Source organism: Solanum pennellii, chromosome 6 (assembly GCF_001406875.1).
Source record: "Solanum pennellii chromosome 6, SPENNV200".
Lineage (NCBI taxonomy): Eukaryota > Viridiplantae > Streptophyta > Magnoliopsida > Solanales > Solanaceae > Solanum > Solanum pennellii.
In genome coordinates this window covers 60,006,004-60,019,284 of record NC_028642.1, presented here as the reverse complement: position 1 = coordinate 60,019,284, position 13,281 = coordinate 60,006,004, and the positions used below count along the sequence as shown (strand labels likewise).

Sequence of the window (13,281 nt, the reverse complement as noted above, 5' to 3'; positions counted from 1 at the left end):
TGAAGAAGGGTAAGACAAATGTGAATTTGACCAGCAATAGCTTAAAATTGACTAGCTAGTGATTTGTGGACGATTCAGGGTATGTTGTCTACGTTATGTAACCCTGCTCGACTGCCTGAACGCAGAATGCTTTCTGCACCGAACTGCCCTCTTTTATATGTTGATGAAGAGCAAAATACGTTATTGTTGAAATATTTAGTTTGAAGCCATAGCTCCAGTTCTCCAACTTGTTAAATTTTCGTTTCGACCATTTGTAGCTCTTTTTATCATGAAACAATGTGGATGAGTGAATTCAAATTTTGAATTCGTCTCCGCATCTTATTAGAAAGAATAGAGTTTGAGTAATGCCACAAAAACTATAATAAGACGCTCATTCACATTCAAAGCCAGTATATAACTAGAGAATAAACATGAAAAAAAAACAAAGGGCCTTGCATTCTACAAATAATATCTAATTCCACTTGAGGGCGCACATTCTCATTTCACACTTCTTCAATTTCATCCAATGCATAGTTGTTGGTTGAAACATTAGCATAATTCACTTTGTTAAATCGTACAACAACTGGGTAACGAGTTTTTGGATCCTGAAACATTAACAACAAAATGGAAATTATTAAAAGTTAAATATCACTAATAAATCCTAATTAGACATACATCATGTATAATTATTTCTTTTACCTGATCAACAGCTACAACTGAACCGGTGCCCTTGTACCAGTAAGATTCCTTCCTAAGAACTCTCACCTGTCAAATAATATTCATTCAGATACTCTCACCTGTCAAATAATATTCATTCAGATGTTCTCTGTGAAAAAATATTTTTCTCCGTATCAAAAATATTCTCGACTCAATCGGCACCTATAGGATAATTACATATTCATGATCTCTTTTTATTTGTAATACAATAATAACATATGTACGGCTTAAATATACCATTGAACTTTGACGATAACTATAAACAAGACTAAAAGTCTTACCTTGGATCCCCTCTTGGGTCCAATTGGAGGTGGCTTAGCAGCTTTGGTTTCAACGGCTGGTTCAGCAGTAGCGGCCGCGGCTGGTGCGGCAGCCTCTTCTGCGGCCGCCCTTACGACGAGTCTCGGGGTGGTGGTGATCTTGTTGGAGGGAAAAAATAACATATTAGTACGAGAAGTGGTGTTGGAGGCAACATTAGGAGTTGCCACCAAAAACCTTGATGCAGCAGAAGCCATGTTACAACTTGCCATATGCTATAATTTTCTTATTTTGTTTCTGAGAATTTTTGGGATTGTTTGATGATTTGATGAAGAAAAAGGCATAAACAAAACAGAGTAGAAAACACAACTAATTGGGGGATATCTTTTTCCTGGACGACGAGTGAAGTCATGGCGTCGAGCTATTGCTCTAACCACTAGAAAGATGCCACGTAGTTACCATATCCCCTTCTTTTGGATAATGTCATCACTTCTCTTTTGTCTTTACTTTTTGTTCTCCATATATTTTTTTCACTCTAATTTGGGAATATATTACAAGTCAATGTCATAATTTTGGCGGATCGACTACAATGACATATTAGGTGTAATTATACCAGTGAAGTTTGAAGAGGTTAAAATATATATAAGTTTTGTCTATATCCCTCATATAGAGAGATTATTTTTATGATAAAGCTCAACTCGATATTAGGTACTGACATCGAAATATAGTTAGAAAACCCATGTAAAAGAACTATAACCATTTGAATACTTAATTACTCTATATTATGAGTATATCAAAAGGATCAAAATTAACTAGTCGTTGACATTTAATTTTGACCCTTCATAATATATACTTTCTCCGTTTTACGAAGAATGATCTAGTTTGACTTGTCATAGAGTTTAAGAAAATAAAAAAGACTATTCGATCCCGTGTCCTAAATTAAAGTTATGTCAAATGTACAAAATTGTCCTTTAATCTTGTGGACTTAAACATGCCACGTGAAAAGCTGAAATTAAAATGTTACCAAAAAAAGAAAGAGGTCATTCGTTTTGAAACAGTAAAAAGGAAATGAAATCGTTCTCTTTGAAATGGAGGGAGTGTTAATTTTTAAGTTTCTTTAATTTCAAACGATTTGGAATAATTAGTTTTACAAAAATTCAAAATATTTTTTCAAGTTATTCTATGTAATATTGTCAAATTTATAATTTCTCAATAAAATATATATTTTATATAATTATGTATATAGTTAATGCATTTCATGAATATTCATAAATTGTCTAAAACAGATTTTGTTTTGCTTAAATATTTTACTAATTAGTTTAGTTATATAATAATTAATATTTTTGAATTAATTAGTTTATAATTAAACCACTTATTTTGTTTTGTTAAGATTAAAAAATTCATTAATTAATTATATTAATTCGTCATATTTCAGTTTTAATCGAATTTACTAATTAAACTCAATTTGGCTAACTTCTCAATTTAGACCTGTTAAGTTTGTAACCCTTCAGCTCTTTTATTGATTACAAATCTAACCCATTTGGAGACCCAAGTGTTGAATTCAACACCAAAATCCAAGCAACCACCAACCTGCCAGCCCAATTCTAACTTCAGCCGACCCGGCCCAATTCCCAGTAACGTTACTTTTAACGTTTAACAACAAACAGAGGCAGAGAAAGCCAACGACGTTAACTCCAGCAGCTCATTCCAACGGTAAAACTCATAACCGACAAAACAATTCCAATACACAGCGATGAAACGGCGTCTTCACAAGAGCAGCAACGTCTCCAAACGACGTCAATAATTCCGTTAAAATACACGGAAAGCAGCAGCGCCAGTACCCTGCATTTTCTCGTCATCTTCCTCAGACAATTTGTACAAGTGTCGGTGCTAGATGGGGCAATATCAACGATTCACTCGTCCTAGCGTCAAATCGAACGGTCCCTGTTGCTTAGCCGTTGCAATTTGAGTACAAGCAGCAGAGATTTCTGAGTGGGGATTTCCAAAATCGACCGTTGTTCCTATCCGCCTTCTTTTCCTCCCAAAATCGAGCCCTAATTTCGTCTATAAATACCCTCTTTTCCGTTCACTAGAGGGGAGTCATTATTCACTGATACAAGGATAGAGAGAACCATAGTTTAAAGAAACAAAGATTTTTAGGGGTTGCAATATTTGAACAAAAAGCATCCAAAAGGAGTTGAGTTATCGTCGGAGCTCGCCGGAGTTCTCGGAATCTCGTTATGGTCGTATAGAGGTAAATCCTTTCTTGGTTTTGTGTAATTCCCGGTTCTTCTATGTTGTTCCGTTTATGATCTGTTCTTGGCTGTGTTTTATGTGTTATCTGTGTATACATTCTGTTTTGGGATAGTTTAGTGTTAGTTGTTAGCATATTAGATCTCACTCTTCCTCGACCATAAAAGGTTCATTTTCTTATTCGATCTTAGCTGAGTATAAAAGGATTATCTAGTTGTTTATAGTCTTTTGTATATCTCCATCGTTTTCACTTGCACCTTGATTAGTTTATCTTAATACATGATTTACAAACTCTGTGTATGCTTTATTTCTGAAAGGTGCATTGTTAGACTGTCTATGTCACTTCTCTGTTGCTTGATTATTATGGAAATGTATATTTATTATATTTGCCAGTCCAAGTTAAGTTCCCATAGAGTTGATTCTTGTAGCATAAGTTGTTTTCCTTTTGTTAAAGCGATTTTTCTCCATTAGTTTCATGACCCTAATATGGTCCTAAATAGAGTTTGGTTAATGTTGAGTTTCAATGTCAATATGTTAGAATGCCAAAAAATATAATGTAATCGATTTATTGCCTGAGCCAGCCCTCTTTCTTTATTTGAAGTTGTGAAAAGTGTCAAAAATCCCACTCTTGTTTGGTCTCTAGTCTCCTTAGTTACTTCCATGCTGTTGTTTCTAGCAAATAATGCATTGATGAACTAGTTTGCTTCTTTATTGAGGCTTCCATTGACACCTTACTATGAATAATGGCCTTAATCCCCTTTCCATGATTTTAACTCTTTACTTCCTTTCTGATACTGGTTGTTTACCTTTTCGTTAGATTTTCAACTTTTATTCTTGCATGTAGTTTAAATATTGAATAGTATTCTTCTCTTTTTTTTTCTAGTTGTTATTGATACTTTCCATTGGTAGCTCTAATTTAGATAATATCAATTTGCATTAGTAACATGATTTGATTCTAAGCACGGCCCAACAATCTATTATCAATTTTAAGATGTTATATAGTGATGAAGGATAACTTGTAAAAATTAAGAATGAAAATGTAACACATGGAGAAGGTAAACAAAAAAGGAAATTACTTGATGTGGTATTGCATTATACACCTTAGTTCCGATAAATCTTCACTTTTAATCCTTGTGGGATGCTTTATAAATACAACAACATAGGTTTTATACTAAAGAACACCGCCATTCTGAGTTTCAATACAAAAAAATAAAAATAAAAAAATTACTATCCAAGATCTCTAAAGCTCCATTGTTGTCCATTTTTCTGTTTCCTGAGATGGATCTCAGTAATATAAAGCTTTAGAGGTCCAATGGATATATAGAAAAGATGTATGCGCATATGAAGAATTTGTATTTAAAAACAAAGATAGATTGTATCTGCACTTGATATTTCACTTTTTTAAACCTTATCCTTTCTTCAAGTACGTTCTGAGTCAACAACTAACGTGGAGTCCGAAACTTAAAGGGTACAAAAATATTAACAAAAATTTCAAAATGGTATATAAAATTTTATATTTATCAAAACGGTAAAATTGCTGCAGATGCAGCGACTTACCTCACCTGAAAAGGCAAAATCGCTGCTGAGATTTTGCAAAAGTTATTTTTTTTAATAAAAAAATGAAATCGCTGCCTAAGCGATTTCAAAATTTGTTTCTTACAAATCGCTGCCTTGGCAGCGATTTTATTTTATTTTTTAATTATATATATTTTTTAAAAAATAAGGTATATCTCTGTCCAGACAGTGACCTTATGGAAAAAAAAAATTTATAAAATAAATTGCTGCATTAAGTTATTTTCAAAAAAAAAAAATTTAAAAAAAAAATGTTAAAGCAGCGATTTTATATAAAAAAAATTTATAATATTTTTTAAAATTTAAATATATAACTTATTAGAAAATAAGTAAATTAATAAAAATATTTTCTTTCTAAAAAAAGATATTCTAATTTACTCAATTAAACATCATTGAGATCTGTTGATTTATCAACACTGAAATCCATTTCTGACTGAGTTGGATCCAAATCTGACAACTTATTAGTTGCTTGAACAATATTTGTTCTAGGGTCTATCCTTACCCTATCAACCAAATCTTCACTTGTAATATCACTTAAAGTATGAAGAGATAGAGGTTTTCGTCTAGCTGATCCATAGCTAGGACCTTCATAACTTACTGGAGAAATATGTTGAATTTCTGGTAAAATCTTCTGTAATCAGAGAAAGATCTCCTACTATAAGCCGGAGTCTTATAAACAGAAGAGTTCTCAGTAAACTCAATACAAATCTTACCATCTGGATTTTGAGTGATATGAGAATAGTCACTATTAGTGACATCTTCGGCAACCTGTCTTTGAGACACAGCATTATTTAAAATCCATTTATCAGGAAAATTAATTTCATCCCATTTAATGGGTCTTCTAGTCGTAATTTTTGATTTAACAAAATTAGTTTCGACAAGAATAGTTTCACTAGATGAATCATACAATTTACATCTAGGATTTCAAGTAGTTAATAATTTATAATAAATTCTATAAGATAAGCATATAAGCTCAGAACCAACTGCATAGTTATAACCATGAGTCTTAACATTTAATGTAAGAGCATCAAGAATATTTCTATCAGATAAAGACAATTGCAAATTAGGTTGAGTATTGAAATAAACTGGTCCATAGGCCACAGTAGTAGATTCAATCGACCCCATAAGCGATTGTCTGAAATCTAAATTTCTAGCATCACTCAGAGCTGCTAAAAATGTTTCAGGTAACCCTTTAAGAGTTAGAGGTTTAAAGGCAATCTGCACCATACCAATATGTATCCAGTTATATCTGGATTTATAGATATCAATATCTTTCTTGTTTAACAATTGAATAATTTGTTCATCAGAGTTTAAAGCAAGAGACTGTTCTGTGGTTTTAACCACCTGCTTAGTAGATAATTTATCAAACCAACCATAATCATAAATAAGTCTTGTATCCACCTTAGGAATAAATAGTCCATTTGTTTAACAAGTCTAGGTTTTGAGGTATATCTACCTCTTCTAATCTAGAACTTTTAATATGATTATCATCAATATTCATAATTCTGATAAATTTTCATATCTACGCTTCGCATCAATCAGATTTGTTACATGTTCTTAAAGAATATCTGGCTCTGATACCATAACAGGATCTAGGGGCAGGCGGTAGTCCGCACGGCCATCCAGATCTAGCTTTGTACACCAGGTTAAAGTTTTATCCTAAGTTTCGGCTGTATGGTAATATTTTACGAGCATGGGAGCTCATCTTAAACATCAATCGATAGCAGTTCTAACAAGGGTTTCAGGCTGCCCCTAACATCATCTCAAACGGGGACTTACAATACCACATGCTCGCTATCATTGATATTTTAAATTTTCCATCACCTTGAAACCAAGTCAAAACTTGTGATGAAAGAATAAAGAACTATAATATGAATACATTATAACTTAGTTAGATCCAGATATTAAACAAGAACATCATACAGAAACTTATGAAGCTAGCATAGATATGAAAAGTATCTTAGCCGGCCATATAGGCGGCAACTACAAAGATGATAAAAGAAGAGATGGAGGAAATAATTTATACCTTAAAGAAATTCTTCAAACCAAAGCTTTATTATTTCACACTAGAATATTTTTACAATAGGGAGAGAAGAGAGAAAACTTTTTTACTCTATTCAGACTTATTCTCTCAAATGAGAAAGAGTCTTCTTTTAAAGACAAAGAAAGAGTAAAATGGACCCCAAAAGTGGGTCCTACAATAATAATGGACCATTAAGTGGGTCCTACTACAATAATGTTTTAAACTATTCTTAATGGTAAATATTATTGTTCTTCTGAGGGAATCCTTATCATATCTTATCTTTCCCCTTTACCTTTTTAATTATTGTGCTTTCTTGATCTTTAATCGAAGCAAGGAAATTTTCCACTTTATTCATCTGGCTTTCCGTTAGTTCAACATCTTGTTCCATTGATTGTGCATCAGTGGTATTACCACTGTGTCCACTCTTCGTTGATGAGTCTGATTTATCAAAGTCGGAAATATTTTCCATCAAATTCTTTTTAACTTTCTCTAGATATTCATTAATCATATCTTGTTTATTTCCATCTTGAATGGAAATCCTTCTCGCAATTGATTTAATGGAGCTTCCAGCAGTTAATTCCTTTTGCGGGGAATCTTGATATGCCTGGATAGTGTTTGTGATTTGATCAATCAGTTCTTGACCATATATCTGGCCAGTTGTAGGATCATCTCTGTTTAGTTTTTCCCAGAAATTATGGAAATACTTGTGATATAAACATGGAATATTCTCATCAGGTGTATAACCCACTTCTGGAACCCATTTGTGTATCCAGGGTATAGAAAATTCGATGAAGAAATACATTTGATCGATTATTTCTATGTTCGGAATGTGATCCTGTAAATATAATTTCATTAAGAAGGGGGAAATCTTCACCCGTTGTTTATATAATGCTAAGAAATTATAAGGCAAAATCTTTTTTGTTGGTCCATGAAAGGCCCACCAACTTATAAACCAATTAGGTAAATTTTGGTTAATAACCTTTGCACAAATTTTTAAAAATCGTGTGTGTTTGAGTTTTTCATTATTATAATAAAAAATCTTATGGAATGCTTGGATATAATCCCAATAAGTGAAATTCATATTCACTTTATAACAGAAACAGTTTTTTCCTGTATTGTGGATATTCCCCATTCTTCCATGGATATGATCTGTCTAATAGTGATCTTTGAGAAGTTATAAACATTCTCATTATATTCTGAGGTGAAGTGTTGAAATTCTGCACTTCCTGTATGACTTAGTATGGACTCATATGACCGAGTCTTGTATGATTCTCCAGGGAAATATAACCCTTTTGTCAAGTACCTTTGGAGTATTTTCCAAGGTTCATTGGCTCTTTGGATGTCAGAATTTTCCAACAGAAATATAATTTCTTTCTTTGATGCTTCTTCTGAAACCCTGGCTACATCAGCTTCCCTAGCTAAAGAGGCATAGGTGTTACCTTGCTCTTTTTTTTGCAAATATGCTTGGATCTGTTCATATAATGAACTATCCTTTGGGATATCTTTTAGATTCACAGAGGATGAAGTTGATGAAGACGCTTCACCAATTTTTGAATTTATTAAAGTTTTTCTTCCCAACTATAGAAGAGGGAAGGACGAATCGTATGACGATCTTCTGGACTGTGAAGGGGATGATCTTCCTCTTCCTCTATTTTTTCCCCCACGGCCACGGATATGCGTCCATGGCGGAGGCTCATCTCCGCCTGTCATTTTGCAATGATATAACAAGTAGATTAATAATCATATAAATACCCTTCTATAAATAGATTAATAATCATATAAATACCCTTCTATATCTAATTCCCAATTATCATCGTTTAGGGAAAGGTAAGAACGGTTTGACTCATGAACGAAATCTTCCCAAAGAAGATCCTCAAATATAATATCTAAAATTGTTTCTTTTAAATCATCATTTAATGGTAGAACCTTTAAGATCGTAACAAGAGTTTTATCACCAAGAATATAACTGATTGAGCATCAGTTCTGATAATAAATTTTTGATTATATAAATCATCTTGAAATTTTAAAACACATTTAACTATACAAAGCATTTCATGCGCTACAGTCGCGTATTTGCGCTGTGATTCAGACCATTTGCCTGAATGAAACCGAACAAGATACTCAATTTTGTCATCAACATTGAGAAGTCTACCTATTTGTTTAATGCTTAGAGATGGTAGACTTTTCAATGTTGATGATTCTCTGTTAGGAATCTTAGAAAGTAACCTTGCTCAGGGGCCAATAAAACGGATCGTGCGGAATTAAACTAAAGAAGATAAAAGGCTTACTAATAAAGGAGACTTTATTCCATTCGAAGCATATTGTTTACATAGAGAGAAAGCATTCAAGAAAATTGTAGTAGTGTATATTTTCTGATGCTTAAAATGAGAAATTACATTGCCTATAGGCAAGAAATTAAAGACAAAGAGATAAGGAAATCTAAAAGCTTCTCTTCTGATTGGCTATTGATTTCCGTCCGTTACTTTTGATAAAGTAAAAGTATTCTTATCTTTATCTTTATCCTTTTGATAAAGTTGTTTGTCGTCTTTTCTTTTTGAAAAGTAAAGTTGTCTGCCATTTTGTCGGCCCTCTTTAATCTTGCTCCATTCCTTTTACTTTTGTAAAAGTTTGATAGCTATCTTTGAAGTGATGGATTCTTTTTATCTCGACTAAGTTAACAAAGATTCTGTCTTCTATGAGACTCATTTGCTTCTTCCTTGATAATTCTAATCCTTTGGATCTCTACCAGGAAGACTAATTATTCCGGTTTTTAATAACCTTAATTAGAACTTTAGTCAAATGGATTTAAATATGATCTTGCTAAAGCCTTAGGGTTTAGCATATCACCATTATCATCACTTTGAAAGGATACTTCATCTAGGAGTTGATTAATAGCAACTTCATCTGGATTATTATCTAGCTCTGAAAGAGCTTTTTCAAGTCTTCTTTTTAATTCACTCTTTGAGAGTGAAGCTTGTTGTATTTCTTCTCCTTTTGAAGGAGTGGATGTGTCTTTTCTAGCAGGAGACCATCCTTTGACTCGAATCCAGATGTTGCAAAGGGTGTTTGCTGCCAGGTCTTAGAAGCAGTTTCTCCAAGTAACTCCAGGTCAGCTCCAAGAGAGAAAGAGAAATTCGAAATAATTTCTCTGAACGTTTTCCCAATCCTTGCTCTTGACAAAGAATATGAAGGTTATGAGGTAAAACACCTCCTAAAACCCATCTATACCAACAGGAATTACGTCGACACCGATAATTCCCTAAAAACCAGAAGGTATTTCGAGTTCATCCTCGTAGATACATGCCCGTTAGAAATTGAGCATGAGTTAGCAGATAAATCTGACCCAGATAGCATCGCCTACTCAAAAGTCACAATCAAGAAGATCCTATCTCCTTATAACTGGCCTGTAGATCATCTACATACCCCTATCAATCTCTCAAAGAGATTCATTCCTCAAACCTACAATTGGTTTGACTACAAAAATGCCTGGTTAAATTTCATATATGTCAGACCAATCACTCACACGTGGTTTATAAAATATTGTCCTGAGTTTGCAACCTCTGTCATACCAAGATGGTTCTACGAATGGTGGAGCTCATTTGGTGGAAACAAGCAAGTCATGCCTCGACAATTTGCAGAGAAATACCCTCAATTTCAAATTGATGAAGGCATATCAACCCTCCCGGAGCACATTAAGCTTTGTAAGTATTTTATTAAAAAGCGTTTATCTTATATTATAAGTTGGACGTTTATTATTGCAGATTTTGACAGGATTAAATTTCTTTCTAAAAAAACCCGAGTCAAAGGATGGTCTCCTGCTAGAAAGGACACATCCACTCTTTCAAAAGGAGAAGAAATACAACAAGCTTCACCCTCAAAAAGTGAATTAAAAAGAAGACTTGAAAAAGCTCTTTCAGAGCTAGATAATAATCCAGATGAAGTTGCTATTAATCAACTCCTAGATGAAGTATCCTCTCAAAGTGATGATAATGGTGATATGCTAAACCCAAAGGCTTTAGCAAGATCATATTTTAATCCATTTGACTAAAGTTCTAATTGAGGTTATTAAAAACCGGAATAATTAGTCTTCCTGGTAGAGATCCAAAGGATTAGAATTATCAAGGAAGAAGCAAAGGAGTCTCATAGAAGACGGAATCTTTGTTAACTTAGTCGAGATAAGAAGAATCCATCACTTCAAAGATAGCTATCAAACTTTTACAAAAGTAAAAGGAATGGAGCAAGATTAAAGAGGGCCGACAAAATGGCAGACAACTTTACTTTTCAAAAAGAAAAGACGACAAACAACTTTATCAAAAGGATAAAGATAAAGATAAGAATACTTTACTTTGTCAAAAGTAACGGGCGGAAATCAATAGCCAATCAGAAGAGAAGCTTTTAGATTTCCTTATCTCTTTGTCTTTAATTTCTTGCCTATATAAGGCAATGTAATTTCTCATTTTAAGCATCAGAAAATCTACACTACTACAATTTTCTTGAATGCTTTCTCTCTATGTAAGCAATATGCTTCGATTGGAAAATAGTCTCCTTTATTAGTAAGCCTTTTATCTTCTTTAGTTTAATTCCGCACGATCCGTTTTATGGAGCGATTTTGCCTTTTCAGGTGAGGTAAGTCGCTGCCTCTGCAGGGATTTTACCGTTTTGGTTAATATAAAATTTTATATACCAATTTGAAATTTTTGTTAATATTTTGTACCCTTTAAGTTTCGGATTCAACTAACATGCATGTAAAATCCGGTAAAAGGAAGGGCCAAGTATACATCAAACCTCATTAGATCAATTCAAAATTCTCAAAAAAAATAAAATTAATCGATTCAAATAAATAAATATGCATCACCAACCTGTTCAACTTTTAAAAATGACTTAAAATAGCATCAGAAAGTGAATAAAAAAGAAAGAATAGTCGAAACAAAGAGTAAGAACATCTTTAAAAAAAAGAGATCTCAGTAGAAAGTAACAAAGAAACGCAAATGGAAATTAAGTATGCATATAAATCGGAACGTAAAGCAAAATGTAAGTCAATTTAAATCAAACCCTTCCTATCAAACCCAACAAAAATTGTCAAATACATGAGTGAGAATGAGATTGTCAAACACTAAAAATTTTCTAACAAAAATACAATTGAGGAATACCATTAAATATGAAGGTGTGATGTTTAAACTTTGTGTTACCATCACTAATTATGACAAATACTTGTTATTAATAGCGCCTTTCAAATTATTTTTCTCTCATAATTATGACAAATACTTGTTATTATGTTCAGATTTGTTCTGAGCACATACGTGATTGAAAGAAAGAAATTTATGCAACACCGAGGCAGAATCATTTATTGGTGGATCAATGCTATGCTGGGTGGGTATCAAGTGATCCTTTCCACTGCATAGCAATATGTCATGTACGATGTCATTTAGGATATGTGCGTCTATTTGTTCAACTTTATATGAATTATGACGTCATTTAAAAAATTAGGACGGGAACTCTGAAAAATTATCTCCGAGCTCTGACAGCATGGAGGCGAGAAACGACAGAAGATGCAGCTGATTTGAGATTCTTCAGGCTTTAGCCTCCTCTTGCTCAAACCGAGAACAAGAACAAACTCCAACTGAAAAACCAACTGAACAAGAACTCTAAGTTAGTCTTCAAAACTACTTAAGTTGCCATAAAGAATACTTCACTACAGTAGGATGAAAATGCAACATCACCACAAAATATCTGCTGCTGCTTGTGTTGCAAAGGGTGTTTGCTGCCAGGAATTGCCACTGCCATCCTTGCAGGAACCCCTAATCTATGTAATTCAATCAGTTGCCAATTTTTTATGGCACTCAATTGAGTACAAGATGTAAAAAAAGAACAGTGTGAACTACATATGGCTAACGTAGCTGAATGATTTGTTCAATAACAACAAAAAGTGTTTATTTTGCTAGATCTATTGCTTTTTAAAGAATTATGCATACCTCTAATAGAGTTAGTGTTGAAGAAGAAGAAAACTGACGATTGGAACATGTCAAAGGAACAGATCTAACGCGGGTGATTGACTGACTTGTCTACAATAAGTGTTGATGAAGAAAGTTGAGGAACAATGTCGAAAGAACTAGTCCAACGCAGGTGACTGGCGGATTACAACACTGCTGCTGAAGAATAAGAGTCGCATAGGATAATATTTTGGCTAGAATTATTTTTATGATTATGATTATATAGTACAACTAGGATTAGATTATTTATAGTTGCATTACTATTATTAAAGTAGTAGTAATAAGTATTGTTGTACTTAGGACAATCAATGATCAACATTACAAATATTTACCAACATAGACATGAGATTTCTACATGAATTTCTGCAACTAAAAGGAAATGAAATTTAGAAAAAAGTTAATAATAAATATCAGTCAGTATTATAGGTCTTTGCGTATAATAGATTTCATTAGACGTTGAGGCTCAACATCCTCTGCGCATGAGTTAAA

At 33.2% G+C, this 13,281-nt stretch overlaps 2 protein-coding genes and 1 long non-coding RNA gene across 3 annotated transcripts; 1 reads left to right on the top strand and 2 right to left on the bottom strand.

The window, feature by feature from the left end:
- Positions 1 to 291: 291 nt before the first annotated feature.
- On the bottom strand, positions 292 to 1,341 carry LOC107023293 (photosystem I reaction center subunit IV A, chloroplastic). The gene is made up of 3 exons (XM_015223937.2): positions 978 to 1,341; positions 679 to 744; positions 292 to 584 (listed from the first exon to the last, which is right to left on the bottom strand). Exons 1-3 carry the CDS (start codon positions 1,224 to 1,226, stop codon positions 483 to 485), a joined length of 417 nt encoding a protein of 138 aa, XP_015079423.1. The 5' UTR covers positions 1,227 to 1,341; the 3' UTR covers positions 292 to 482.
- Positions 1,342 to 5,168: 3,827 nt separating this feature from the next.
- LOC114077523 lies at positions 5,169 to 7,459 on the bottom strand. Its single transcript, XR_003578777.1, has 2 exons — positions 6,806 to 7,459; positions 5,169 to 5,551 (listed from the first exon to the last, which is right to left on the bottom strand). It is a non-coding gene; the product is annotated as an uncharacterized LOC114077523 (long non-coding RNA).
- A 1,025-nt stretch (positions 7,460 to 8,484) lies between these two features.
- On the top strand, positions 8,485 to 13,131 carry LOC107023503. Its single transcript, XM_027917983.1, has 3 exons — positions 8,485 to 8,507; positions 9,803 to 10,503; positions 12,084 to 13,131. The coding sequence occupies exons 1-3, from the start codon at positions 8,485 to 8,487 to the stop codon at positions 12,092 to 12,094; spliced, it is 735 nt and encodes a 244-aa protein (XP_027773784.1). The 3' UTR covers positions 12,095 to 13,131.
- Positions 13,132 to 13,281: the final 150 nt, after the last annotated feature.